This window comes from Belonocnema kinseyi, chromosome 9 (assembly GCF_010883055.1).
Source record: "Belonocnema kinseyi isolate 2016_QV_RU_SX_M_011 chromosome 9, B_treatae_v1, whole genome shotgun sequence".
NCBI lineage: Eukaryota > Metazoa > Arthropoda > Insecta > Hymenoptera > Cynipidae > Belonocnema > Belonocnema kinseyi.
In genome coordinates, this window is record NC_046665.1 from 85,583,811 (window position 1) to 85,609,075 (window position 25,265).

The following is a 25,265-nucleotide window of genomic DNA, read 5'->3' on the forward strand; positions in this document are numbered from 1 at the left end:
GGGGGGGGGGTATGTTGTCTCGAGCAGGGCGATCCCTCTCGTCCGGCTGTCGCCCGAGGGGTGTTGACATATAAGCGACGAGTTTATCGAGGAGAAAACTCGGGAAATGAGTGTAAGCGAGAAGTTTCTGATAGATCAAATTTTAATTCCCTTTTTCTTTACAGCAGAGGCAGAGCAGATTTCTCCCTCAAGACGTTGGTAAAAATACTGAACTTACAGACTACTGCTCGACTCTCGGTGACCGCGCAGGAGGATGGCCGAGAACGGTGGGAGCGGCAGCGGGCCCGCTGATTGGCTGCGAGACCGACAACAGAGTCGCAGTCAGCAGTGGGGGAGCGCTGCCTCGAACGCACTGCCTCGGTCTTCAAGCGTCGACACCGAAAATTCTTAAAATTAATAACTTTTAATTGTAATTTAAAAATACAAGGAATTAACCTAAAAATATAAAATTTGGATAGTCATTTAGGATTTATCGTAGCTTCCCTATTCACGAAGAATAATGGAGCTATGACGAACAGAACGGCCGTTGGAATTTTGCGTGTTTTAATTCTTTATATAATTTTTTTGTTATAAAAATTTTAATATAAAAATAAATCTTCCAACAACCCTTCTATCCCACATATGTTATTTTTTAAATTTCTTAGAAGCTACAGTTGATTTATTTAAAAATAACGCTGCTCTAAATTTCTACGGTTATCGTAAAAAAAATATAGATTATTAATCTTATCCCTAAGCTTAAATAAGGTACTAACTCGGTGGGGGAGGGGGGAATCAATAATAAATTTTCTTTAAAAGTTTATCATTCTTCATTATTTTAAATCACCGATAAGAAAAAACCGTAATTACCCGCACTGGCGTACGTGCTCGAAGCCTGTCGCCGTGAAGACGGCAGGCTCGTGATTTTCCAACCAAAGGACCTTCATGGCTATTACGGCCACACAGGCCCGCGGCAGATGTGCTCGAACAATGCTAATGAGTTTACAGGGGGTAGGAAAACTCGTCGTCTGAATCTCAAGAGTCGTCAATTTGTCACGTAAGACCTTCACCAGAACTTCCTCTTGGAAAATTCCTGAAATCGTGTGTTCAGATTGTCGGCTCTTGAGGTTCTCATTCTGTCGTTTGACATACAACAAAGGAGCAAAAAAGAAGGTTTAGAAGAAATTGCAAAACACAAAGAGCATGGAGGGAGAGAATGAGGGGAAAAGAAAAAGCAAAATGGAACAGTTAGAAGCGAGAGTGAGCAACCAAGAAATTAGGAATGAGCATACGTTGAAAGAGATAGGATGTTTCGAAGAAATGAGAGCGTGTTGAGTGAGAAGCATTAAGAAAATGAAAGTTTGCGTTTGAAATAATATAGGAAAATATAGAGGAAGGGGGAGGTAGGGCGAAGAATAAAAACACTATAATAATTGAGTGCATGAAAGTGGGCAGTAAGGAGGGAAAGAAAGAGATTATGAATATGATGATTGAGATCGGTGCGCAAGTCGAGTGAAAGGGATGAAGATACCAAGGGGAAAGAATATATGTTTTTAGTGAAATTAGGGAGTAAGGAGGACACATATAAAGTTATGGTAAAAAAGTTGTTATAAGAAAGAAATGAAGGAATTGAAGAAGATCTGACGTGACATGAGAGCAAACAAAAATAGCTGATGAGGAGCTGACAGGAATAAATATGGTAGGATAATGACTTTGAGAGACGTTTTAGCAGATAAATAAATAGGTCTGGATTTTGGATACTAAAGTAGAAACCCTGAGTTAGGGTAGGGCAGGAAATGTGACGTAAATGTAAGGAAAACAGTGGAGGAAAGTAAGAACACAAGTGATAGGAGGGGGGGGGGGAGGTAAACGAAAAGAGGGTTTGAATGTAAGGAACAAATGAGAAAAATTCAAAAAGAGAGACAAAGGAATAACGTTTCAGAATGTTCAGGCTTCAAACACGAGGGCAAATGATTCTGGACGGAATTGCAAAAGTGGGATGTAATAATGATAAGTGAAACGTGGGTGGATGAGAAGGAGTGGAAAGGTATCAAAAGAATATTACAAAAAGAAGATGTATGGAAGCCGCAAGCAGCGAGCAAGCATCATGTAACAGAGAGAGAGAGGAATAGTTGTCATTGTGTCAGGGGTAAGAAACAAAATAGTGATAAAGAAGAAATGGGAGAGGATACGGATTAAAAACAGTGAACAATGGTGAGAAGAATAAAAGTAGGAAAAGTGGTTTTAAATATTTTGAACGTGTGCAGAAGCAAAGGATAAGAGGGAGGATGGAGAGCGATAAGGAAATGGATAGACAAAAATTGGAAAAGGTTGGTGCTTATAGAAGATGATCTGAATGCATTGACCGGAAAACAAGGGGGTGACGTGTAAGAAGAAGAAAGGGATTACCTCTTAAAATACTAGGAACATATTGAAACGATTCGGGGGGAGGAGGCATTTAAACCTTCTGGGAGAGGCGGGATTGCTCATTTGTGATGGCAATGTCAGAGGGATGATGCTAATGGTTAGAATAGCTTCGGGCAATGTGATAGGGTTCAAGCCGTTTCCATCGATCCCGAAATTAAGGTGAGGCCGAATTTGCGGTAGGATGCAGAAGGAAGGAACAAGGATAAGAATACTGAAAATAAGAATTGGGGGGGGGGGGTATGGTGAGAGAATTTAGAGAAAAATATAAAACTAGGAGGTGTGGAGTCTGGAAAATGAAGGAATAGACACGATGGTTAAAAAACTTAAAGAAATTCTCAATAAGGGAAGGGACGAGATGACATCGAAAAGAGATTGAAGATAATGGTTAGAAGGGTTAGTAGGACGATAAATATAGGGAAAGTAAAGATAGGATCAAGAAGAGAGGAAAGGGGAAATGGAAAAATGGGAACTCAGCAGGAGAAAGAGGGATCCCGTGAGAACGTTAAGGGAAAGAGACAGGGATTAAGAAAGGTAAATTGAAGAGGTAGAGAAAGCGGTAAAGAAAGGCAGGGAATCGGAACCTAGAGACTTAATAAATAAATAAATAATAATAATAAATGACGATATCGGGATGGACGAATGAAAGAGTAGTAGGATGCAAAATGGGAGAGGTTGTATGAGCTTGTAGATATGGAATCAATAAAAAGGAGAATGTTCGTAGAGTATATAGATATGAGGAGGCGTCATGGCATACGTTTGATGGTACATGTGTGAGAGTGATGTACATGTGACAAAGGGAGAGGGGAGAGTATGGAAGAGAAAGTAAAGTGGATTTTCAATGATAATGGTCAGGGTAGGGAATGGATAATGAGCTAGAAGATTTGAGAGAAAAAGAGAGAGGAAGAGAAAGAGGAGGAAAAAGATAGAGAAAGAGAGAGAGAGAGAGAGTTGCACAGGGTAGATGAAAGCCCAAAAAGACTTCTAAAGAAGGAGAATGAGGAAGTAGTGTTGCATATATAATACTTTTACGAAAACAAGATAAAAATCTTTTTTGTAGGTACAGGGTGCGGCACGGTTACTTGCTGATTTTAATTTGGTGCCAAGCGCCTTGAGGTGGTGAGAGAAAGATGGGGTGGGGATCATTGGATAGGGGACATCCCAAAGTTTCGTTTCTCGTTGAGTTAATGACTGCCATGCGTTGGTCGAAGGAGGAACGAGCGTTCGCCGTGCAGGCCTACTTCTCAAATGGCCGCTCCATTATTAAAACTCAACGTGCCTTCCGGACCCGGTTTAATCTTCAACCTGCAGCTCAACTTCCTGGTCGGCAGTCGATTGTTTGAGCGAGTGGATCGCAATTTCAGAAGCCGGTTAGTTCAGTGCATTGAAAATAAGGGTCACCATCTTGCCGATGTTATCTTCAAAACGTAGTGAAAAAAACTTTGAGACCTGTACTGTGTGTTAATAAAAATTATAAATCAATAACCCAAATATATTTCTCTTATTTCACGTTCCAAATCAGCAAGTGACCATGCCGCACCCTGTATATTCTCGCAAACATTTATTTCCGCAAGGTTTTAGTTCAGAATTAGTTTAGAAAGATACCCATTATAATTTGCAACTTATTTATTACTCAACCAAAATTAAAATCTTCCCTTATATTAAATTTATGTATGCACTGTCCCATAACCAAGAACCTATAGGAATACCGGAAAGCATTTCTTTGTGCTTGATCAGTGCAACGCATGGCTGACTCCAAGCCATTTTATACGATAATATGCTGCTCTTCTGCAGCAATATTGCATCACGATTATCGTTTACGATGCGCTACATCACATTGGGTTTTAGATTTTGATATACAATCTGCCATATACATTTACATAGGTGCATACGGACATTTGTATACACAGAATTCACATCCTAATATTTTACATCATAATTTATAATAATTTATAATTTAAAATATTTCTCATAGTGATGTGATAATTATAGTAATTTACAATATAATATTTATAGGTATATAGTAGGTACCATACTGAACTTAATATAAAATGCTTTAAATTCTTAAAATTTCAATTCGAATTATATTGATTTTTCAACTAAATAATTAAATCTTTAAGCCAAAAAGACGAAATTTTCAGAAGGCAGTTAAGCTTTTAAACCAAAAAGTTGAATTTAAAATAAAAAAGTTCATTTGCAACTAAGAAGAATGACTACTCTACCAGGAAAAATTAATTTTCTATCAAAAAAGATAAATTTTCAAAAAAATAGTTGATTTTAAGGAAAAAGATTAAATACTCAACAACATGGTTGATTTTTTTCAATAAACAAAGAAACGAATTTTCAATTCGTTGAATCAGAGATAAAATATGAATTTGTAGCAAATAAATAGTGGAATCTTCAACCAAGAAGATGAATTTTCAACAAAGACGATTATTTTTCTACAGATAGAAAAAAAGAAAGATAGTTTGTGAAGAAGTACATGAATTTTTAAACGAAATAGTGGAATGTTTAACTTATTTCCAACAAAGTATTTGAATTTCCAAAAAAAAGATGAATCCTCAATAAAAAATGGAGTATTTAATATTTTAACTAAAACACATTTTGACTTTGAATGAAAGACATTTGATGTCAGCCCAAAAAGATAAATTACAAAAAAAAAACCATTTCAATTTCTGCCAAAAAATATGATTTTTTGACAAAACTGTTGAATTTTGAACCAATAACTTAAATTCTGAACCAAATAGTAGAAGTTTTAACAAAACGAAAACAAATAAAGACACAGTAAAAATTTTTATTATTCAAAATGAGATGCAACACATTTCATAACATGGGTTTTCTGTATATTAATTCAGTTCATATTAAACAAAACATATCGCTGCGAAGTACTATGGATGTATGAGTTTATTGATTTGTCCTCATTTTTTAGCATTTTGCTTCCTCATAGAGGGAGATTTTTCCCAAACAAAAGAAAAAATGGACTCTTTCAATATTTTTGAAGCTTATATTTCTATCTTACCGTAAATATTATTTTCAGAAAACCAAGGAGCCCACCACCAAAATGTTACTTTTTTGTAACTTTCTAATTTCCTATTACTACATAGAATAACATAATGATGAAATTTGTTGCACCCAATTTTTTAGAGAGATATAGTTTTATCCAGACAACTTCATGTTTTTGAAGACACATGTGTTGACATAAAAAAACAAAAGAAAGTTTAACCGATATGTGGTTAAAATTTATCCTGTTAAGGTAATTTTGGTTTCAGCGAATCTTTAATCAATAATCGATATAAATTTTATCTTCTGTTTTTTCTGTGTAAACAAGATTAGTCATCGAAATTTCCTCAATAGATCAATCCACGCATGTGGAAGACCGGAACAATTGCATTAAACGCAGTAATCTTATATTCCCAATATTTAAAAAAATTCTCATATAAACAAGACAAATAATTTTCTTGATAAAAATTTCAAAAATATATTAGTAGGTTATGCTTGGTCATAAAAGGTTCTTAGTTTGAAGATTAGATGCGTCTCGAATACACGCGCAAATATATTATATACATTACTGTTTTATTCCCATTACTAAAAAAGTTCTCTTCATATCAACAAGTGTTCCTAAGTCGGCACTGTGAATTAAGCCTTGTGTTTCTTGTGTTTCCCACAGATGGGGCGCGTTTCGGCTTAAACATTTTGTCGTCTGACAGGTTATTAGACATGGATTTGATTTACGCTGACAATTGTCACTTTTGTTTTCACTTGCCAGCATGAGCGTGGTATAGATTTTTTTGCAAACGCAATTTCATCTTCTTCTATTCTTGTAAAACATCTACAGGTGTGTTATTATTTAAAAAAGTTCAATATATTAAGTGCGTTGGTTTAGGTGTTATGTGTGCTTTCACCCTATAAAGTTGTTTTTATCCGGATTTCTTTCGTGTGCGTAATAACATAAAATATGCAAACATTTGTATTGGTCCTCAGTCAGCAACAAACAGATGGACCTTGTCGGAACTTTTTTGGTTTCTTTTCTTTTTATTTGCGTGTTTTTTTATTTTCTCGTGTTTTAATTCCATGTCACTCGGCTCTCGTTCGTTTTTTTAGTTTGGTGGTGTTTTGACTGCATTTTGCTTGCCTCTTATATGCGTCCTTTTATTTTTTGCGTTTCCTCATTGACTTTTCGCTCTTTCTATCTGACAATATTCTACATTTAAAAGAATTGTAAATGGTTTTTAAATTTGTCCATTTTCTCTTGAAACTTATGTAAACTGCCTTTTTTCTTGCATTTTAGCGAGAAAAATTATGTGCTGACTCAGGACTAGGTGTTGTCGGTTTAGGGCCGTCATTTTGAAAAATAGAAAAAATCGACTTCTTCACTTAGCGCTGCATTGCTGCCGCAAAAATCACTCCACACTGCTCCGAATGACGTAGAATTGTAGATAAATGGTCGTGATACCTGATAAAAACATTAAAGTTCCATTAAACCCTGTTTATTCTCCGTTTTTCACAAAAACTCCTACTGTGCCGACTTAGGACCACTCTCTCCTCTATTTTTAAAATTTATAAATCGGTATTGCTATATCATAAGAGGCGTTAGAAGGTTTGTCAATATGTCATTTGGAATCTCTCGAAGACACGAACAAACATTTATCATAAAGTACTGTTCTATTCTTATTATGAACAAAATCCTTCTCACATAAGCAGAACACACATTTTTTTTAACTTTATAAATCGGTTTATAAAAGGGGAAGTTCGTTTCTTTAAAACAGAGGGAAAAAGATCAATTCTTGAATCTAGGGGGAAAGAGGGCAATAGGGTAAAGAGTGTCATGTCTGTATACTGTATTCACTGTACCTACGAGTGCATAGTGTACAAACAAATGGAAACAAGTGGCCTGTGCGAACGATACGAGGTAAAGAAAAGTAGAATTGAGGTTACGAGAAGAATGCGCGACACACATATATATATACACACTCACAACAAATTCACAAAGTTTTACCGGGAAACTTGGTAAATATTCACATTTTTAGAGTACTCAGATAGTTTGACTTTTTTGAAAAGATGTGATTTTTAGCAACTTTTTGAAAAAAATGGGACTCCTCTACTTTTCTCTGTTTTTCTTCAAAAAAGTTTCCTATATTTAGTTTTAATCTTATTCACAATAAAACTTTTAAAATTGAAATTCAAAACCAGAATAAATTCCATAATTTTCATTGAGAACAGTAATTAAATAGTTTTCCTTTAAAGCTTCATCATACTTAGAAATTTTTATATCAAGATTGTCTTAAATAGAATAACTTCTAATTTCGTGGATCTGTATTAAGACTTTTAAGTTTTTCCAATTTCAAGCCTTAATAGTCAGATATTTTTAAGTCGAAAACGTTAAAAATAAAGTCATTTATCATTCACATACAGTAATCGCACTCTTTTTCCTATAACTCCTTGGCCCCCTTTTTAAAAAGAAGTTATCTATTAATCCCTGTTATAAAAGAAATTAACTCTTCTTCTCGTTTTTTAGTTTTTTTGTTTGACGACAACTGAATTGATAGAACCGAATAAGATAATCCAACTAGTTTTGGAGGAAAGTTAATTCTTTTCGGTTACAAATTCCCCTTTTTTGGTAGAAAATGTAACCGTTTCATTTCAATTTTTGGATAGAAAATTCATCCTTTTAGATTGAAAACTACTTCTTCATCGTAAGAAAATTGATCTTTTTGGGTTTAAAATTGATATTTAATGGTTGAAAATAGCTTTCTTTGTTGAAAGTTTAACTGGTTAAAAATTCATCTGTTTTTTTTTAAATTCGTCGCTTTTGAATAAAAGTCCAACTATTTGATTATAAGTTGAAAAAATAAGTTGAAAAGTTCGGTTGAATTTTTTTATAAGTTCAAATATTTGATGTATATTATTTAATATTTTTATATTTATATAAATTTTAAACCATTTACTTGAATTTTAAAATAAAAAATAGTATCTTTAAACAACATTTTGTAATATACAAGCGATAAATATCAATTTGGTACAAGATAGTTGAAGTTTGCACCAAATGGTTAAGTTTTTCAAACAAAAAGATCAGTTTTTTACCAAGATGAATTAATTTTCTAGGAAAAAGATGTATTTTCAAGAAAATATATGATTTTCTAAAGAAAATTAAAACAGTTCAAGTTTCAGTTCAAAACATTCATTTTCAATATTTAAAAAATTCAACAAAATAATTCAATTTCCAAGTAATACAAAAATTTTCAACTAAAATTATAAATTTTTCAACAGAAAAAAAGAAATTTTTAATTAAACTCTTGGGTTTTTAAGATAAAACAAATTTTCAACAAAATATTTGAATTTTTATTCAAATTTTGCATTTTAAACCAAATTGTGAAATTTTCAACTAAAGTATATAATCTTTCAATAAAATTTTTGATTTTTTAGGCAATAAAGGCGAATTTTTTACAAAACAGTTGATTTTTTAACCACCTAGTTGTATTTTCAACCAGATACTGAATTTTCAATTAAACTGTTTAAATTTGATCAAAAAATGTGATTTTTCAACAATAGCTATGCAATATTTATCCACCAAGATGATTAGTTTTCGACAAAACAAAATCATTTTAAACCAAAAGTTGAATAGTTAAATTTTAAGTTGAATAACTTAATTTTCGACAAAAAATTATTAACAAATTAATTATAAAATTTTATTATTTAGAAACAAATTTAACTTAATTAGTTCACCACGTCGGAAAGATATATTTTGAACCCAGATTTAGAATCCTTCAAGTTGAATTATTATTGTTTAAAAAAATGGCCTAACTTCAAAGTTTATCTTGAATGTGCCAAGGATAGTTGAAAATCAATAAGAATGGCCATATGCACTCTATATTCTTATAACAAAAAAGTTATTATTTCAGGCGTGCGGTGTCTGATTTTGCTTTTTTCCATCATCTTTAAAATTTGGATACGACTTTTTGTGAACTTTTTTCGAAATTCTACATAATTGAATTTTTAACCCGAAAATGTGAACTTTTAAGAAAGAAACTAATGTTCTACCAAGCAATTAATTGATAATTATTTTACAATAAATAGTTGAGTTTTCTTCCAAAAGATGAGTTTCTTAATAATACAATTGTATTTTCAACCAAAAATAAACATAAATTTTTAACAAAAAAGTGCACTTCTAACCAAACAGCGCAACTTTCAACCTTAAATCAAGTAGTTAAACTTTCAAACAAAAAGATGAACTATCAACAAAAAAGGTAATAGTTAATATTTCACTTTAAAAAATTCATAGGGAACCCGCACCCTCGCTTTTCTCAGAGATGGCACGCGACACGGCTTAATCATTTTGTCCTATGACAGGTTGGCAGACATGATCTTAATTTATGCTGACAATTGTCACTTTATTTTTCGATTAACAACGTGAGTGAGGTGAGCCTTTTTAAAGTTGATTTTTCATTCGGATTTGTTTCGTACGCGTGATAGCATAAAATGTGTAAACAGTCGTAGTAGTCCTGAGTCGGCACCAAACATGTGGTCCTTGTCGTCATATTTTTGTTAATTGCTTTGGATGTTATTTATGTTATTTTATTTTGTGTTGTTTCCACTCCATGTCACCCGTCTCTTCTTTGTTTTTTAGGTTGGTTGTGTTTTGACGGCAAGTTCCTTGTCTCTGGAAAGTGTCCTTTTATTTTCTGTTTTTTTTTTTTTTCATTGACTTTTCGCTGATTTTATTTGACAATATGCTACATAATTTTGTATTGTGAATGCCTTAAAATTGTCAATTTCCTCCTTAAACTTACATAACCTGCCATTTTTATTGTATTTAAGCGGGAAAAACTATGTGCTGTCTCAGGGCCATGGGGTGCGGCTTAGGACCGCAATTTTGAGAAATAGCAGAAATCGACTTCTTCACATTGCGCTGCATTGCCACAACAAAAATCACTTCGCACTGCTTCGAATAAATTAGATTTGTATATAAAGGATCATGGTACCTGACTAAAGACATTAAAGAACCATTAAACCCTGTTTTCTCTCTGTTTTCGACCAAAACTCTTACTGTGTCGACTTAGCACCACTCTCCACTATTTTTAATAAATTAAAAAAAGTTTAATTCAATTTTCAACAATATTCTTGAATCTGAAACTTTTTGCTTCCTCATAGAGAATTTTTTTTAAGGATAGAAATTTCGAAAAAATGTAATTCATTCAATTAAACGTTCCTCAATTTAAAAATGTATAATAAAATGTTCTAAGTAATTGTTCGGATGCATGTATATGTGTAGATGTGTAGATTTGTGGATGTTACACTTGTTTGTGAACAAAGTAACTTGAATAGGGTTGCAGATGAATTGATTAAAGTTGGAGGGCTTATTTTCACCATTTATATTTTCGAACGAACAGAAGAATTTCCAAAAATATTTATTGCATTTTTTTGGCACTTTATAATATTTTAAAAATCGGTTTTTTTATAGCAAAACTTTTTTCATTAACATAATTAAAAATTGATGCAAGAATATGAAAGATTTCTTGGTATACGATGTATAAGTTTCTTATTCTCATAATCTAAAGTTGATTTGAGAACAAAAAAAGATGTTTTGATTTGAGACGAATAGATTGACCTATAATATTAATACATTTTATTGAAGAGTATGGAAGTTATGATAGTGGATAATATTAAAAAAAAACAGTTTCTTAATGTTAAAATTTTTCATGAACATAATTAAAAATTGATGCAACAACGGAAACAATTCCTTCATTCGAGGCAAATGGATTTATCTATAATATTAACACATTTTCTTTGAAAGTGAGGAAGTTATGCTCATTTATAAGATTTCAGAAAATTTAAACAAAACACCTTTTTTCATTGACATAATTAAAATTTGATGCATGATTTGAAAATACTTTCTGATCATAAATTTTCAAAAAAAATAATGCTGCCAATTTTTGTAAAAAATTATAAAGCTGAGAAAAGGATACAGGGACACGAAACTTCTGCCTTTACTATTCCAGCTTGGAAAACTGCTATTTCAAATACAAAATATAATTTGTCGGATTTGTCATTGTATTAAAAAAATTTCGTATTATTTTGTAATTTTGTCTTTTTGTAAATTTCTATTTTAAAAACTTTTTAGTCGATCCCAGTCCTGGAATTAGGATTATGAAGAAAAATATAGAACAGTTCACCAAGCTAGAGTACATGACTCGCCCTCGATTTAGGGGACATTTTTATGAAGCTCGTTTCTCTTTTATATCCCAAGCGATAATATTTAGGGGAAATCCATGCAGCCTGGAAAATAATAGCACTTGACGAGGATCACGTAAATAATTGACATTGGACGATTTTTGGCGATAAATATGGTCAGTATCAGATTTTCGGGCTACAACTTGTCTTAAACTTTAAATTATTGCGTAGTATAACAATTTTTTCTTTTTTAAAAAGAGGACAGAATAGTTGACTAGATAGGATCTTTATTGCCATGAGCTAAAAAAGGGAGAAAAATGAAGGTCGTTAGAAGATAAATAGTGCAAGATTGGCAAATGATATATTGACAGTTTGGGATAAATTTTAGATATTGGAATATTGAGTAAGATCCATTGCAGTACATTTTTCTCAGAGAGGATAAGAACACTTCAAAAGAAAATTTTCAATAAAATAGTTAAATTTTTAAGTAAATAAATACATTTTCAATTACAATTATAAATCGTTAATACAAAATATACTTTTACAATTGTCTTCAGTCTTTAAGTAGAAATGACGAATTTTTTACAAAAACGTTGAATTAAAAAAAAAATAGATTTTCCAAACAAATTGTGGATTTCACGATTAAAAAATATGATTTTTCAACGAAATTTTCGAATTTTTAAGGAAAAAAGACGAATTTAGTATATAACAGTTTAATTTTAACCAAATAGTTAAATTTTAAGCCAAAAACATGAATTTTCAACCAAGAAGATTAATTTTCTACCAAAAAGATGTATTTAAAAAAAAAAAAAGATTTTTTAAGCGAAACGAATTGAATGTTCTACCAAATTCTTTATGTTTAAAGCCAAGATGATGATTAATTTTCTAAAAAAGAGTTAAATTTTAACGAACTGTTTCATTTTCAACTATAAGGAAGAACTTTTCACAAAGAAGATGTATTTTCAATAAAATATATTAAATCTCTAATAAATGGCTGTATTTTCAAACTAACTTGTTGAATTTTCAAGCCAAGAAGATGGATTTTTTTACAAAAGAGTTGAATTTTCAACTAAATAGTTAAAGTTCCGACCAAAAAGGTGAAGTTTTCACCAAAAAGATTGATTTTCTACTAAGAAAGATGTGTTTCCAACAAAATACGTGTTTTAAACAAAATACATGCATTTTCAACCAAAATTGGAAAAGCTACATTTTCAGATAAGAAATAATTGTTTAACCAAAAGAAAATAACACAAAAACAAATTTTAAACTATAATAATTGAATTTTCAGCGCAACAAGTAAATTTTGTGATATAATTATAAATTTTTAGGAAAAAACAAACAATTTTGAACAAAATAGTTCAACTTTCAACGTAATAGTTAAATTTTCGAATCAATTGTCGAATTTTAAACTAAATTGATGACTTTACAGCCAAATAGCTAAGTTTAAAATTAAAAAATACGAATTTTCAAAAAAATTCTTAAATGTTCAGGCAAAAAAGGCAAATTTTCTACAAAACAGTTGAATTTCTAACCAAATAATTGAATTTTCAACCAAACTGTTCAGTTTTCGACTAAAAAATCATATTTTATCCATATAGCTTTTTAATTTTGAAGCCGAAAAGAAAAATTTTATACGAAATAAATTAATTTTCAAACAAATTGTTAAATTTTCAACGAAAAAGATGAAATTTTCGTCAATGTGCCTAATTTTGAACCAAAAAATATGAATTTTGAAAAAAATATCTGAATTTTCAACCAAAATTAGAATAGCTAATTTTCAGTTAAAAAATTAATTTTCAATGTGAAAAAACGTTAAAAAAATAATTAATTTTGTAACGAAATGTATTCATTTTCAATAAAAATAATAAATATTTAAATAAGAAAAAGAATTTTGAACATAGTAGTTTGACTTTCAACGAAATAGTTCAATTTTCTAATAAATATCTAAATTTTGAACTACATAAGTTGTTGACTTTTTAACTAAAAAAAAATAAATATTTAAGCAAAAAAATATGAATTGCCTACAACACACTTAAATTTTCAATAAAATAGTTAAATTTTCAATTTAAAAGATGAATTTTTGCACTTAGAAGATTCTTTTTCTACTAAATTAGATATATTTTAACCAAATATATTAATTTTAAACCAAAAGTATAAATGTTCATAAAAATTTTTTTTAGCAAAATTCGTATCAGATTTTCATGCAAAAAACTGGTGTTAAACTTTAAATTATAGCGTTGTATCACAATCTTTTCTACGATAAACAAAACAAGATAGTTGACTAGATTTGATCTTTATTGCCGTAAGCTGAAAAAAAATGTGAAAGCTAAGGGTCGTTGGAAGAAAAATAGTACAAGATTTGCAAATGGTATTTTGAAAGTTTGAGATAAATTTCAGATATTAAAATATTCATATTGACTAAGATCTATTATAATTAAATTTTAAAGCAAGTAAATTAATTTTTAATCAAAATTATAAATCTTCAACAAAAAGAATTATGCTTACTATGTAATTCAACTTCCAACCAAATAGTTAAATTTTTTACTAAATTTTTTAATTAACAACGAAATAGTAGCATTTTTAACTAACGGGTATCAATTTTACCAAGTTCTGGAGTTTGAAGTTAAATGATGTTTTTCTACTAAACTGTTGAATTTTTAACTAAATAGTTCAATTTAAAACCAAAAAGTAGAATTTGTAACTAAAAGGTATGAATTTTCAACCAAATTCTTAAACTTACAAGTTAAAAAGACGAATTTTCTACAAAATGTTTAAATTTCTTACTAAACAGCTAAATTTTCAAATAGGAAATATGAATTTTCAATCAAATTTTTTAATGTTCAAACAAAAACAGGAACTTTCTACACAACAGTTGCAATTTGAAAAAATGCATGAATTTTTAACCAATATTGAAATAGTTAAATTTTCAGTTCAAAACATTTATTTTCATCTAAATGAACAAATTTTTAATTAAAATTATATTTCTTTAACAAACAAACAAAATAATTTGTAACAAAGTAATTCAATTTTCAACTCAAAAATTAAATTTTCTAATAAACAGTTGCATTTTTGGCTAAAAAATATGATATTCCGACGAAATTTTAGATTTTTCAAGGTCAAAAAGACAAATATTGTGTAAAAAAAGTTTAAATTTTGACCAATTAGTTGAATTTCATTCAAAAAGTTGAATTTTCAACCAAAAAATATAATTTTTATCACTTTTTTTTTTAATTTTTACGCCAAGAATACAAATTTTCCACAAAATAGTTGAGTTCCTTTCCAAAGAGTTAAATTTTTAATAAAAAAGATCAATTCTTAATTAATATGATTAATTTTCTAAGCAAAAAATGTATTTTTAACAAAATATCTGAATTTTTATCGAAAAATGGAATAATTATGTTTTCATTTCAGGAAATAAATTTAAGAAAAGTTCAATTTTCAACTAAATTGTTAAAGTTTCTACAAAAGGACGAATTTTCTACAAAAGAATTGAACTTTTACAAAAACATTTAAATTTTCAAGAAAAAAGTTCATATTGAGCCAGGTAGTTTAATTATAAACCGAATAGTAAAACTTTCAACTAAAAATATGAAAATTTAACCAAATTTTTCAATTTTCAAATCAAAGAAACAACTTCTCTAAAAATCAGTTGAATTTTTAACCTAATATTGTAAATCTTCATCCCAAAAATATGCTTTTTACCAAAGAAGTTTAGCTTTTAATCAAATAGTTAACTTTTCAAATAAATAGTTAAGCTTACATTTAATTGTTAAATTTTGAATCAAATAGTTACATTTTCAACCAGACTGTTGAATTTTCAAGCAAAAAAACTTATTTTCTGAAAAAATTTAAATTTTCATTAAAATAGCCGTATTTTTGAATTTTCAACTAAAAAATGTGATTTTTTTAATTAATTTTAAAAATTTCCAAACCAAGCAGATCCATTTTCTACAAAACAATTGAATTTTCTACCAAATAGTTAAATTTTTAAACAAAAAAATAGAATTTGTAACAAAGTAGTTCGACAATTGGACAAATGTTTAACATTTTTAATGCATGGTTAAATTTTTAACTAAATTGTTAGAATTTTCGACCAAATAGTTAAATTTTGAACCACATTGTTAAATTGTTAAGCCAAAAAAACTTTATTAATCTTTATTGATATGAGCTGCAAAAAGGAGAAAAATAAGGGTCGTTCGAAGACAAAATAAATAGTACAAGATTTGAAAACCGTATGGAAATACATTTGTCCTAAAAATAATAAAAACTCTTGAAAAGAAGTGGCCAATCATAGATTTTGAATTAATTCTGTATTGTAAAGTGTAAATCAAGTTTGAAATTTAAATATAGAATATGCTAGTTAAATCCTAGGGGTTGCCAGAGCGTATAATTAATTTCGAGAAATTGTCGGAATTTATGGCTGCTCCACCTGCGAATTAGTAATTTAGGATCCGTTCAATAATTTAGTATGATACTGCATTGGAACGGCAAATAAACATAATTAATTACATAAAAGAAAAAATATACAAATACAATATTTTAATGAAATTTTAATAAAACGAATGTGTAAATTTTTAATCAAAAAGATTAATTTTTTTAAACAGAAAGAGATCAATTTGCAACGAAAAATTTAAGCTTAATGTTGAAAAGTAGAATTAAAAAAAAATGAGATTTTAAAAACCGGGAAAGATGAATTTTCAGACAAAAAAATGCTTTTTTTTATCAAAAAGATGAATTTTCAACAAAGAAGTTAAATTTTTGAACAAAAAACATGTCTGTTGACCAAAAATAGTTAAATTTTCAACCAAAGAGATACACTTTCTACAAAATAGTTAAATTTTTAATCTCATATTTAAACTTTCGACATACGTATATAAATTGTCAACCTGCAAAGATGAATTTTCCGCGAAACAGTTGAATGTTGAAAAAAAGGATTAATTTTCAATAACATTATTGACTTTTCAACAAAATATTTTAACTGCAAACAAACTAATTAAATTTTTAACAATGGAGTTTCAATTTTCAAGATAAAAGTCGAATGTTTTAGAAAACTATTGAATTGCCAAGATGAATTTTCAACTCTAAAAACAACTTTTACGGCAAATAAATACATTTTTGATTGAAGAGATCCATTTTCTACAAAATAGTAAAAGTTTGAACAACACAGTTGAATAAAAATGTTGACGAAATAGTTAAATTTTTCACAAATTAATTAAATTTTCAGCAACATAGTTGAATTTCTAATAAAGAAGTTTAATAACTAACCAAGTAGTTGAATTTACAATAAAGTAAGAATAATTCCTAACAAAAATTTTAAGTTTAAACTAAGAAAGTGGAATTTAAACAAAAAAGAAGGATTCTTTTTTAAAAAATTTGATAATTTTACAAAAAAATTTTAATTCTCACAAAGAAACAGTTTAATTGAAACAAAAATTCGAATGTTTGTCAAGATAGTTTAAACTTAGAGTAGATATGTTTGAAAAAAAGGTTTCAAACAAAATACTTAAAATGCGTTTAAAAAGCTGAAAAGGGGGGAATAGGGGAAAGTGTATGAATTATTTAATCAAATGCTTTACTTGCACAATAAAATAATAACTAATTTTCTAAAAAAATAGCTTAAGTTTCTACTAAATTATTAAAATTTCTACCAAAAGGCGATTTTTCTATAATATTCAATTAAAATGGTAAATCTTGAAGTATAAAAGACAGTTTTTAAAAATTGTTTCAATTTTCAAACAAAGAGTTAAATTTTTTAATAAATTGTTAAATTTTGAACTAAATTTTTTAATTTTTAACCAAATAGTTGAATTTTTAACTGAAAAATATGAATTTTCAACTAAAAAATATGATATTGGAAAGCATTTTTAGAATTTTCAGGACGAGAATACAACATTTCGACAAAAAAGTTGACTTTTTAACCAAATAGTTCAATTAACCACCAAAAAACATGAATTTTTTACCAAGAAGAGGAATTTTCTATAAAAAGACGAAATTTCTATGGAATATATAAATCTTCCGACAAAATTGGAAAGGTTTAATTTTCAGTTTAAGAAATTAATCTTCAACAAAAAAAATTTTTTTAAATAGTTAAATTTTCAATTCAAATAGATGGATTTTCAATCTTAAAGCAAAATGAAATTTTTAACAAATTGGTTCAAGTTTTTAAAACCAAATAGTAAAATTTTCTAATAAATGATTGAATTTTCAACTACAAAATATGAGTTTTCAAACAAATTGTTAAATTTCTAAGCCTCAAAGACGAATTTTCTACGTATGATGTCTTATTTTGCGCTAACCCCTCTCACCGACCCCATATGAAAGATTACATTGAGAATTATTATTACTAAAAAATTTCATAATATAAGTGATATAATAATTATTATTATTATTAATATATTTATATACATATATACTTACACGATCATGTGGTATGAAACGGCGTAAACGCCTCGAGGCCGCTCGAGAAAATTATAAACGCGGGCTTGAAGACGGCGGTAGCGGGCATCGCGACGAGTCGCCCGATAGTTCACCGGGCGTCCTAGAATACAAAAGCAAAAAAATTGATTTTTTAATACATTTTATTTATTAAGAATGTTTTTCGAAACTCTTTTTCTTACCAAGCAGTGACATCCGCGGGGCTGCCAGACGTCCACCAGCGCCGCCGCTCCTGTAAATAAATATAAAAACTCTCTTTAATTAAAAAAATTAATGAATAATTAATAAATATGTTCATAAACGAATTTGGAAGATATTGCAAAAAACTTGTTTTTCTAAGTTACGGTAATCCAAAAACAACTTAAAAAAAGCACTTTGCAGAATTAAAGAATTGCCTCTCAAATTTTATGAAAGATATTTTTTCATATCGGGAAAATGAAATCATTTTCTGTTTGCCTTCAAATTTTATTCAGCGATAATACAGATTTATTTTGATACCTATTTCACGACATTTCTAGATTATTTTTTTTCATCAACTTGAGTGCTCCTTTCGAGGCTTTAGAGATACAGAGATTGGAATTTGTTATTAAAATCAGTTTTCACAATTAGTTCAAAATTTTGCAGAAATTTATTATAAAATAAATGTTTATAAACATGATAAATTATTATTAGAGTGTAAGATCCCGATACAATTTGATGTTCACTTTTTAAGTTAATTACATTGGACCCATATTAGGGTGCTTAATAAAATAATTTTTTCCAGATTTTTTAAAACCTTGACGGCTTGATTTAGATCAATCTTCGTACATATGTGTTTTTTGGGCAGCTGAACTCGAAACTGAAGTCAAAATTCGAAAATATAAAATGACGGATGCAATATCGTGGACGAAAATACAAGAAAGGCTGAATTTGGATAAATCTTGGCGCTTACGGATTTTTTGCGTCGCTGAATCCGAATCTGAAGTCAAAATTTGAAAATTTTAAATGGGGGATGCTACTACTCCGTTTTGTAATTTCTACGAAGCCAACAGTAGGATCTACTTTGTATGGTTTAGCCTGTCCATTTTAAATTTTACCATTTTTAAGTACCAAGATTCTTCCAACTCGAACCGTTTTTGTATTTTCGTCCTCCATTTTAAATTTTCAAATTTTGTCTTCAGATTTGGATTAAGCGACCCCAAAAATCCGTAAGTACTGAGATTGATCCAAATCAAGCCGTTTTTTGGATTTTCGTCCGCCATATTGGATCCGCCATTTTGAATGTTCGAATTTTGGCTTCAGATTCAAATTCAGCAACTCCAAAAACCCCCGAGCAAGACTTGAATGCAAAATCGGAGTAAGATAATTAGAAAAAAGCAGATTGACGCATTTTGCGTCATTGCCACACTTATGAACTATTTTTTATTTAAAATTAAAATGTTGTTTAGTTGAAATATCAAACATTACCTTTTTTATTAGGAATTCATCTTTTTGATTAAATTTGGCTGTTTTTAATTAAAAAGTAAAATTTTTGTTTGCTTGAAGTATTCAAAATTCTATTTTTCATTAAGAAATAATTTTCTCTAATTAAAAATTCAACTAATTGGAAATTAAAGTTTTATGTTATAAATGAATTTTTTCCTTGTTAAGGGCACCACACTTTAATTTAAAATTTAATGTAAAAAAATGTAATTATTTTATTAACGGTTCAACTATTTTCTTCAAAATTTATTTATTTGATTGTTAATGTAGATGTCCGGTTCATCATTTATGTTTGCTAGAAATTTAACTGTTTGGTTGAAAACTTATACTTATAGGACAAAAAATTAATTTTTATGTCGAAAGTTCAAGTATGGGGTTAAAGCTTTAATGATTCTGTAGTAAATTCATGATTTTGATTGAAAAATCTTAACTTTGGTTGAAAATTTAACTATTTTATTTTAAAGGCATTTGTTTTGTTTTAAAATTTAACTGCTTTGTTGAAAATTCATCTGTTTGGATTGAAAATGCATCTTTTTTGTACAAAATTCTTCCTTGAAAATTCGTCTTCCTTGGTTGAAAATTCAACTGTCTTTTAAAAAGTCCTCTTTTTGTCTTAAAAATTCGACCAATTCATTAAAAATTCAACTGTTTCTGGTGCAATGTAATCCTTTTTTTATTTAAAAGTTTCACCATTTGGTTGAAAATTCGTCTTCAAAGGATGAAAATTTAACTATTTGGTTACAACTCGTCCATTTGCTTGAAAATATATCTCTTTTAGCAGAAATTATACTTTTTTGTTTCGAAATTTAATTATTTTGTTGAAAATGCAATATATTTCAACAAGAATTCTTAGGCATTTTATATTAAATTTAATATGGTACTTCAACATCCATTTTATTTCAACCCTGTTACAATATTATGTTTATATGTCTTAAAATGTTATTTCATGCATTGTATGAAAATTAATCTTTTTGGTTGAGAATTTAAATTGACGAATCTAAAATATTCAAACGTTTTTTTGACTTTCTCAAGAATTTTAGAAGGTTTATATGTATATAGGGGAATAAATTCTTTGAAATAAAATTAATTTATGTTTATGTTGTTTTGAATTCAATACGGTTAAAAAAATTATTTTAAAAAATAGGTTATTTTTCTATCAAGTTGTTCAATTTTAATGCTGAAAAGATTAATTTTCTAAAAAAAATTTAATTTGTGACACTAAAACATGATTTTTCATTAAAAGAGTTAGTTTTGTACCAAATAATTAATTTTTCATAAAAATATTAATTCTTAAGAAGAAATGTCATTTTCAACGAAATAGTTTAATTTTTTACTAAATTGTTAAATTTTGAAGCCAAAAAGATGATTTTTCTACAAATCAATTTAATTTCCAACCGAAAACTAAGCATTTTCAACGAAAAATTAAAATTACAATCAAATATTTGATTTTCCAACAAAAAAGATGAATTTTCTACGATACATGTAATAGTTGATACATACTTCAAATAAAAAAGATTATAGTTTTAAATAAAAAACAGTTGAATCAACCACGACGGAGATTTTTCAAATAAATAGTAGAATCCTCTACCAAAACAGATTAATTTACAACCAAATAGTTGCATTTTCAACCGAAAAGAATGAATTTTTAACCAAGAAGATTATTTTTTCACAAAAGAGTATGAGTATTCAACAAACTACATGAATGTTGAACAAAATACTTAAATTTATAACTAGAAAACATGAGCTCTCAAAAAAATATAATACTTATATTTTATGTTGAAAAAGTTAATTTTCAAAAAAGAAAAAAAGTTTTCAATGAAATAGTTAACTTTATACAAAATAACTCAAAATTTAACTCAAAATAAGATTTTCAACTAAAAAGATTTTTTTTCATGGAACAGTTAAATTTTGAATCAAAGAAATTAATCTTGGACCAAAAAATAAAGTTTTATCAAAGTAGTTCAACTTTCAACTAGGTAGTTGAATTTTCGAAGAAAAAGATCACTTTTTATCAAAATAGTTGCATTTTTTAACAAGATAAAATAACTTTCAAATTAACAAAACGATTTCTGAATTAAAAAATATAAGAGTAGACTTTGTAATAAAAAATAGTTGGATTTTGTTATTAGGTTTATCTTTTGGAAAATTCACAAAATTTGTTCAAAATGATCATTATCAAACGTACTTCACTTCTCCTGTTACTAACCAAAGTTTTTTTGCACAAGGACCCCCGCTCAAAAAAAAAAATGGTAACGTAGATTATGGACGGTCACGGATATATGCCTAATAAGGATCTTTCAACCTAATCGTCTTTAGAAGTGAATGTCGTATATTATAGTAGTTAATCACTCATTATAAAGTGCGATCATTCCCGATCATTTTTTTCCCGAGTCAAAGGTTAAGCTTCCCTACAATCACTGATCTTTTTCTTTTTTGGTAGAAAAAGTGTCCCCAATAAGTAATACAATTCGATAAATACATTCAAAATATATAGTACAGTAATATATAAAAAGAAAAAAGCCGAAAGAAATAAAAAAAGAAGTGAGGGGATTTGGTTCGTTTTCTTCTTATTTTTCTTTCCTCTTTTTTATTTTTTCCCAAAAAAAGAAATTATTTGCTTCTCGTTAAAAGACAAAATTTTATCTTTGTCAAATTTCAATGGGTATATTTTATGGTGGCTGTACACATTTGGTCTTCGAATTCTTGGTTTTTTATTTTCAGGAATTTCACACGTTAATTTGGTTATGGGACGTTAAATGGAATTTTAAATTGAATTTCTTTACTTTTAGTAATACCTATTTTTTACAATACTACATTTTTTATTTTTATTCGCTGCTTTCAGCGTTTCAACTAAGGAGCAGTTTTTACTGTTCCTTTACAAAATTTTATTGATGGTACATATCATTCACATCTGACCTACAAATTTCGTAAAATGCGTTTTTTTATGTAAAAAGCTATAAAAATTCAAATTAAAATAAAATTTGGATATATTCTCTTCCTCTATAAATTTTGGCGAAAAATATTTATATTCCCCGATTCAAAAAGAGGAAAAATGTAAAATATTTAGAAACTAAGTGAAGATGATTATTATTTAGTGGAAGTATTTTTTAATTCATTGTTCATGATGATGCTTCCTCCTGTCAATCTATAATAAAAATCTACAAGAGATGTATTCTAACTAGTAGAACTAATACTGACTACAAGTGAAAAAATCCCCGCATAGACAGACAGAAGAGATAAAATCATTCTACAGCTAGACGGGCGTACAGTCGGGCCAAAAACAATTTTAAGGAAAAATTATTAATCAGCTTACAAATTTGATCCAATTTAAATGGTAAAAAAATTGGAGCTAATTAATTATCCAAAAGATCTGTAGCATGAAATTTTCAAAAAAAGAAAATAACAACAAAAATTATTTAACAATAATGTTGACATCTTTTTTTCTTTTTTTTTTTTTAATAAGCCCTGTAATTTTTATAAAATTACTTATGTCTATGCAAAACATGCTACATTCAGTAAATAGAATAATACAAATAATGGGAGACTTTATTTTCCAATAATTTATTTGAAATATACATAAAAATTAACATTTTTGAAAAATCTAAAAATTGTTAATATAATCAATAATAAATATTCGATTAATTTATCGCTTTAAAGACTAGATTCGTTTGATAGAATCGATTAAAAATCTGTTCAGAATAAATAGTATCTACACTTTTCTAATAACTGAAAACAATTGTTAATTGTTTAAATAAATTTGATAAACAAATTCAGAGTTTCATCAATTTTCAATCAATAGATTTTCTTTTTTCAATAGAATCAATTTTAAATGACTTAAAAAATTTCTTCTCTTATGATACTTTACTTAGGAAAAACAATTGTTTATTGAATAAAAGAATTTATAAAGAAATTCACTCTAGGACTACTGGCCAACAAAAATGTCATGTTTTTTTTACGAAATCGACCGCAAATGACTCAGAAAAGATTTATTTTTTAGGAGACTTTGTCAAGTGGTAATATTTTTAAATTGATTAAATTAAGTTTATAAATAAAGACAGATTTTGATCCACTTTAACTAGAAATTTTAGTTTTTCCAACATCTAAATATCTTGGCAATATGCCACTATTATTTCTTACAAACAATTTTATTTAATTGAGGTTCATTGATTAACTAATCCAACGCAGGTACGTTGCCAAGCTTTTAGGGCTATTAGCGCTCAAAAAAATTTAACGAGTGAAAATAGACAAAAATATGTATTCGTTCAACAAATTTGTTTAAAAACAATTAAGAAATGTAGCCTCGCAAAATCACCTAATAAATAAGGATCTTTCTGAGCCTAAATCTGGACTAGAAATAGACTTTAAGATTAGCCTATTTTTCAGTCCATAATAAAAAGCAGCAACGACTTTCTGTTTATAATTAATCATTTATTTCTCTGAATAATAAATTGTATATTCAGCGAGTGTTTTATTTTTTGCAAATATTAAGCTTCACTTTAAATCTTGTTTAGTGCAATTTCGTTAATTATAATAAGGGAAATTGCATTTGTATAACATTTTGATTTTTTGAAATTTAATCTGGTTGTTTAATAAAACTCGTGAAAAATTTGACTTGTAGAAATTTGTTGAAAGAAACCTGCACAAAATATGTGGTAAAACATCTTTCGGAGCTAATTGTCAAATTTTTTTCATGGCATCTTACAGCGAGCCGTGACACTAACTTTCTGAGTCCGTTATTCACTTGTTTCGAGCTTTCCACTTGTTTCGTTTGGCCAGAGGAGAGGAAATCTGCAGAAAATAACCTCCTGAGTTCAGCCGGTTTTTCGACAGTCAAGTTTGAAGGCAGACATTCGAACATAAACATCTCGAATCTCGTCTTGAATCTCGTCTTGAGTCATGTCGGAGTATCGACTTGAATCTTGTCCTGAGTCTCGTCTGGAATCTCGTCCCGAATCTCTTTAAATCTCTTCTTGGATCTCTTCTCGAATCTCGTCTTGAAAAATGAACCGCTTAGCCCCACATTACGTTAGTGATTAAAAGAAAACTATGTAAGGCTTTTGAATTATTTACGATAATTTCATTTTTAATGCGTGCCCTGTGCATTAAACAGGAATTCATAGGTTAAAGTCACAGTCGTAAAAAATTTAAAGACTCGGAATTTTTTTTCTCGTCTCGTTGTTCCCTTTTCGCAGTAGGTATGAAACCATCGCACTTGCTCTTGAGTATTCAGAATTAAGAGCTGGTTTACATAAAAATATGAAAGGGCCGATGCGGGGATGCTGTGGAATACATAGGTGGGTATTTATAGCCGGAGAATGCAATGAGCCAAGACCAAACAAGGTATACACTAGGGTGGTTCTTTTTGTAAGCAAAAAAATTGTATTTTTTCAGTTAATAAAGTGAAAAAAGAAGTTCAAAATCGGATATAATAAGATAATTACCAAATCAACCATTTGATTGCATTTTTTTTCTGTCTTAAATGAAGAATCTTTTTTGGTGCTAAAATTTAAATTATTTTCTTGAAAATTCGATTTTTAATTGAATTCACCTGATTTTATTTTGAATTAATATCCGTTTTGCTTTCAATATGAACTTTATTATTTCTCGTTGAGAACTCACCTTTTGGTTGAAAAATCAACTACTTAGTTAAAATTTTAACTTTTTCATACAATTTAAGTTTTTCGTTGAATATTCATCTTTATACCAGGTGTATACATATGAAACCGGTATTGCCATCTAGCGGCCAGTATGCACACTTGTAGGCACTGTCGGAACTTACCATTTGTGCTAATTGGCGTATT

At 28.8% G+C, this 25,265-nt stretch overlaps 1 protein-coding gene across 1 annotated transcript in view; it reads right to left on the reverse strand.

Moving 5' to 3' along the window:
- LOC117180626 (potassium voltage-gated channel subfamily KQT member 1-like) overlaps positions 1 to 25,265 on the reverse strand; it is a 245,022-nt gene that overhangs the window by 153,189 nt on the left and 66,568 nt on the right. Inside the window, exons 2-3 of the mRNA XM_033373115.1 lie at positions 18,186 to 18,256; positions 17,986 to 18,106 (exon numbers count right to left, since the gene is read on the reverse strand). Coding sequence (XP_033229006.1) covers positions 17,986 to 18,106; positions 18,186 to 18,256 — 192 coding nt within the window. The remainder of the gene's footprint in view (positions 1 to 17,985; positions 18,107 to 18,185; positions 18,257 to 25,265) is intronic.